The sequence below is a fragment of the Haliaeetus leucocephalus genome, unplaced genomic scaffold, assembly GCF_000737465.1.
Source record: "Haliaeetus leucocephalus isolate CR32 unplaced genomic scaffold, Haliaeetus_leucocephalus-4.0 Scaffold228, whole genome shotgun sequence".
NCBI lineage: Eukaryota > Metazoa > Chordata > Aves > Accipitriformes > Accipitridae > Haliaeetus > Haliaeetus leucocephalus.
This window is the reverse complement of record NW_010972664.1, coordinates 12,020,392-12,026,369: the sequence shown is the minus strand read 5'-3', so window position 1 is coordinate 12,026,369 and position 5,978 is coordinate 12,020,392. Positions and strand designations below refer to the sequence as shown.

Sequence of the window (5,978 nt, the reverse complement as noted above, 5' to 3'; positions counted from 1 at the left end):
CGTCGGGGGCCGAAGCGGCGGCGGGCAGGTGTGGTGGCAGGGCGTGCCCGGGCCTCCTCCCGCCTTTCTGGGGCGGGAAGAGCTCTCCCTCAGGCGCCGGGTTCGCGCCGCGGTTCTCTTCCGAAGGGGCGTGAGGCCGGGAGGCAGCAGGGGCGGGTGGCGCCGGGGGGTTGCTGGGGCCGGCGGCCGGGAGGCGAAGAAGGTTTTTAGCAGCCGGAGGAGTTTGGCGGAAGGCGGCGGGGGACTGGCGAATCCAGCAGCGCTGGGCTACGCTCGGTGGCTGAGGGGAGCTGCGAGGCGCGGTTTGGGAAGGTATGGCGCGGCGAAGGGTTTGCTCTTTGCTTGCCCTAGTCTTACGCGCCGCTTTCCACCCGCCGCTGATATGGTAGAGTGGGGGCTTGCGACCCAGAGGGACTTTCGGGGGGGGAACTGGTATACCTACATCATGGCCTGGTTCCTCATTGTATGAAATCTTGTAGCTACGCCGGGTGCGAGCAATGGTGTGTTAAGGACTTTAACGGGTATTAAAGCAGTGAGACAGAAGGCTGTTATTGAAAGCTGTGCTTTCCTGCAGGCGTGGCACATCTTTCACTGGTTCGTAAATACTTCTATAACCCGAAATTTCTCGTTCACTTGCTATGCTGGCCCTTGGGTTTTGCATGTTTTTAGGAACATCTATCTGAATTTCTTAGAGCCGCTCTCAAGCATCTGGCTACACTGTATTGTCTGGGAAATTCATTGTTCCTTGGACTTGTTGCTGATGGATTCTTGTTTCCTGATTTTTACACATAAGAACTCGGTCTGTGTTCGTGCTCGGTAACTGCAAAGTTGTATCAGGAGTTTTAGCACAGTGCCTTTAAAATGTAAAGGCAGGCTACTGGTTGTGTGTGTATGCGTTGCGTGCACAAATTTGCAGGGAACTTGGTTCTTAAATAGATTTATTTTTTCTCCCTGTATTTCATTTATTCATTAGCCCTCCTTTTTTAAGCTGTAAGATAACACAGAAAATGCTTTACAGTTGACTCTTTCTTCTGTTTTTTTGCATGTTGTGGAAATCTGTAAAAAGTTGGGCTTTGCTTATGTTCGTGACAGAAGATGCTCCCAAGACACATCAGCTAGTTTTGAAGACACTGGTAAAAAGCTCAGATGTAGGTGATGTGTGTTACGGAGGTATTTTATGCAAATAATGTTTCCACTTAAATATGACCAGGCCAGCTTCAGTTCCAAGCAGGTCTACAATTCAGTTGTATTGTTGCAATATTAACTGGTTAAGGGAACAGGAAGCAGGTTAAGCTCACTAGGGAAAACAGCAACTCAAGCATATTTTTGCCCCTTTCCCACCTTGGAGATATATTTTTATGTAGCAGGTGCAGTATGCCCCAAAAGTTCCCCAATTCATCCAATTTCAGACAGGTGGGGAGTCCTGAAATCCTCAGAGAAGCTGTTTTCAATTTATCCCTTGATCTCAGAAGCTAACCCTACCTCTCTCCTGGTGCCACAGCTCGTCCCGGACAACCAGTATGTCACACTTCTGGTGGATTAATGCCTTTCTAACTTCCGTCATGCAATTTTTTTCCCACCTTGACCAGAGCACTTTCTGTGTTGTGTAATGAGACCTGTCAAAATGCGCCATCTGCCCCCAGAACTATGTTTTTCTCCCATGACAAAGCTACCGTTAATGTTTGCACCCCGGAGACGTGATATCACTGGAAGATGGTCTGTCATTGAGTCACCCATCTCTTCTTATCTTTCTTCAGGTGAAGCGGATTTTCCCTTCCAAAATGACTTTTCGAGCTCTGGTTTTTTGTCTGGCTTGTGCTGGGCTTGGAAAGGCAAATGGTAAGTTGTATTTCCTAAAATCTGCCTGAAAATGGTTGGGGAACTGGTTTCTGATGCCTGAGGCTTCAACCATCAGAGTAAGAGGCAAAAATAGGTGAAATACAGATTGCTCGTGCCATTTGACATACGTTAGATGGCTGTGGCATAGACATGGAGCTGGCAGATGTGACACAAGACCTCCTGGAGCAGCATTTGGAGATGGGAGGGACATGCAGCATCCTGTATCTACAATGACACTGAACACTGTTGCTCACCTGAGTTCACAACTTCCCATAGCGGATGCTTGCCTTACGAACAAACCTTTCTTTTTCTTTCCCTCCCTATCAAATGCACTGCAAACTCTGAAGCTACATAGTCCAGAAATTCTCTTCAGCTCATTTTGCTGCTCAGTTCTCTGAGGATGGCTTGGTGTGCACTTCCCTTGTGCATTCAATCCTCCTCTAGCTTTTAGGAGATGAAAATTGAGTCTTTGCTGAGAACGGGAAGCCATGAGCTGATTTAATAAAAGTGAAGTGGGAAGTCTGCAGGGATGGGTACAGAAGTATGGTATGTCTTTTTCTTTTAAACATGTAGAAGAAAGCCAGAGCCTCAGCCAATGTAAATCAACATAACTTCATTGATTTCTAGGAGGATGCAGGAGAAGGACGTTTTGGTGGGGCAAAACCATAGAAACAATATGTAATTGATGAAATTGTTGTGTCTGTGGGTAATCCAGGCCTTAGAATCAGTATTAGGCTTCTGAATATGTGTTGTATCTGCCCATTTCACTATTTCATCTCATTGCAGTGGTTTCACAGGCTGAACACAGAAATGTGAAGGTGGGCGACAGTGTGACTCTCAGCTGTGCCCTGACAGAACCCAAGGATGTTCTGCAAGTGACGTGGCAAAAGGACTCTGAAAAATCACACAATAACATAGCTACGTACAGTACCATAAAAGGATTAAAGATTCACGAGCCCTACCAAGACCGAATGAATTTCACGAGCCTGGTGCTCAATGAGACAAGCATCACTTTTTGGGACACTAGAATGGATGATTCGGGGTGTTACACGTGTCTCTTCAATACTTTCCCTTTTGGCTCCTTCTCAGGACGTACCTGCCTGAGTGTTTCTGGTGAGGTTCTCTGCAGGGATATGTCGCTAGTGGAAAAAGAGGTGTTTTCTCACCCACAGCATTTCCTCGAGCAGACTCAGGAACTGCAGTGGTAAAAAGCAAGGAGTGGGATCTTTGCTTGTAAGCCCCCGAGCAGTCCTAGCTGGAACTTGGGCAAACCACCATTGCCTGTTGCAGTTTCCTCTTGGTGCCAGGTACAACCCCAGTGCTGTGAGCTGCTGTGCTGAACCCTACCATTGATAGGGAATTAGCAGGTAGGAGAACAGCACGGACCAAGAAATGAGTTTACTTTAACAGATTATTTTAAAACCTGGGATTTCAGGTTGAGTGAAACATTTGGGGTGTGTAACGTCAGTATAAGGGAAGGAGTATTGAATCATGGGGGGGACGTGACCCAGTGAACTCCTCTTGCATTCCTGTGCCATGGGGCTCAGTGCGAATCCAGAAAGCTTTGCTCTGGTAATGGCTAAACTGCTATTATTGCTTATGACCAGGTGCTCGTTGTGGTGATGGATTGTCTCATTTGTGTGTTGGAAGGTCTCAATGCATCTGTCCATTACAACATTTCTGAAGGTCATCTGATAGCCACCTGTAATGCTGTTGGCCTCCCAGAGCCCACCGTCACCTGGAACAACTTGTTCAATTCTACTCCTACACAGGAGACAGTCAGGTACACCAATGGGGTGGTGTCCATCACCAGTAAACTGGAGATCAACAACACTCGGACCATCAGTGTGCAGGACTTGACCTGCAGAGTAAACAACGTGAATGAAAAAATAGAATTGCCTGTGAAAATTAAAGGAGGTGGGTGAACTATACAAGCTACTTGGTAGCGTTCTCTTGGCCTCTGTGTTTTGCAATAGCATGTTTGGATAGGAATGTGCTGGGAAGAGGAGGGAGTGAAATGTTTATGTGCCAAGTAACAAGAAAGGAAATCCTACTTTGTTTTCATTGCTGTCTTTGAGACAATAACATATTGAGGTCCTCTCTAAGAGGGGAAAAAAGCCAAACTAGTCAGCTAGGGAGCTAGTGAGTTTTAGAGGCACCGTGCATTTTGCAGCAAGTCGGACTTCAGTTTTCACGCAGGCCTTCATAGTTTCTTTGACAGTCCAAAGATAGGTATAAATATTTGTCACCTGGTATCTATCTAGATGAAGTAAAAATTCTGTGGGTCACTTAATGAACACTGGAGTGGAAGTTTTGAAATTAATAGTAAACTATCTCTGAAAAAACAATTAACCAAACATTTCAGTTAAACTTACTACATGTTTTGGTACAGTTAACCTGTGTGTTATGTTTTAGTTTCTCTGACACTTTTGCCAAGACACACGTGCGTTGCAGTAATGGTCAGGGAGCAATAGTACTTTCAAGCAGACAGGAAGGTGATCAGTTGAAGATACATTGGTTTTATGGGGAAAACTTAAATACATCAGCATAACATCTGAATACCCTGTAGTGCTAATTTATTTCTTCCAATATTCTGTTCTGCTGGAAAGACTTTCACCCCAGCTCTATAGATAAGAAATAGAAACATTAGAAGCTGAGGTACCATTCTCAGTTCACACAGGAGCATTGACTTAGGTGATTTAAAATTCTCATGTCTCCAAATCCAGAGCCTTAAAAGGAAGACCACTTCAAAATTAGGAAGACAAGAAAAGCAGCTTGGGATTGTGGGTTAATTCCCAAATTACGTGCTCAAGAAGTGATTATTATGGGAATGGTAGTAAAGAGTAAGATCTGACTTTTAGTATCTTCTCTCTAGAAGTTCAAAAGCAAATTAGTTCTTAATTCTGAATGACACTAATTGAAAAGCATAATAAATCTTTTTGTCCTGTCTCAAATGCAATATTCTTTTGGGTTGGCCTTTTAAAAAGGAAATGTGTGTCTCAGCAGGAAACCAAGACTTGTTATTTCTTGCTAGGAGAATGAAAAATCAGCTAATCGCTTGTTGTTTTAACAATCATATTTTAGAGAAAGAGAAATTCAAATGAATAGTTCAACCAAGCTTTGTTAAAGGACATGATAGTTTTGGCTTGATTCAAATAAATTTTAATTCAGAAAGCTTTCCAGCTAACATCAGTGAGCATTGAAATGAGCCTTCATATTATCATTTTGATTAATGGCAGTCAAATGAAGTGGCTAGTGTCTAACCAGGGAGGGACATTATGCTCAGAAGTTGGGTAGAGTTACTTGCAGGCATCAAAAAACGGCCCGTTGTCTTTTCTGAAGGTTAATCACTGCCTTTGTGACAGTGATAAGTGTTTAATAGTAAAAGGAATAACTTTTATTTTACAAACAAAAACCTCAAATTCTGGATGAACAAGAAAACTCTTCAGAAAGGGTGAAGACTTGTATAAAGTTCTGCTTATGTATGTATGCCAACTACCATATCAGGTATGGGAATGACAGTTTTCTTTGCCGTGGATGAACATGAACACATCTTTTCTTCACAAAGCATTTTCTGTAGGCAAGTAAGTTTGTTTTTGAAAGTACATATGTTCACTCTCTCTTTTGAGCAATTGCTGCTTTCATGTAGCTTAGCAGTAACTTTCACAATCTTGATGAGGAACAATTGTTGTTAATCAGACATCCTCTTGGCTCTTTTTCCTATATAAACTAGCTTAGTTTGGTGTATTTTTTGTTGTTTTCTTTTCACAGAGGAGGGGTCCTCATTGCTTTTGCTGATGATTACTGTGCCTCTCTTAATTCTCATCACAGTTATAATTCTGATTATGCTGTGCCGGAGGAAGAGGATATGCAGGAGGGGTTGAAGTGGTGAGTCACTGATGCATGGAAACCAACGGTTTTCATAGAGCCATAATAAGAGAGAAGAGTTGAGACTTTGTTGAGATACCGTTAGGGGGTATGAGACTCATATTGGACAAGTAAGCTTTATAATAACATGTTTGCAGTTATTAAAGGTTGCCTCAGTTGCATGTAATTTTAAGAGCTGTTTTCCCACTGCTACAATACAGGACTACAAATTGCGAGGGGAGAATCCAAGTAGAGTACGACATGCTGCTCGT

General features: G+C 43.5%; 1 protein-coding gene across 1 annotated transcript; it reads left to right on the top strand.

The window, feature by feature from the left end:
- The first annotated feature begins 233 nt into the window (after positions 1–233).
- LOC104831834 (OX-2 membrane glycoprotein-like) lies at positions 234–5,723 on the top strand. Its single transcript, XM_010567655.1, has 5 exons — positions 234–312; positions 1,758–1,839; positions 2,626–2,952; positions 3,490–3,756; positions 5,611–5,723. Exons 2-5 carry the CDS (start codon positions 1,782–1,784, stop codon positions 5,721–5,723), a joined length of 765 nt encoding a protein of 254 aa, XP_010565957.1. The 5' UTR covers positions 234–312; positions 1,758–1,781.
- Positions 5,724–5,978: the final 255 nt, after the last annotated feature.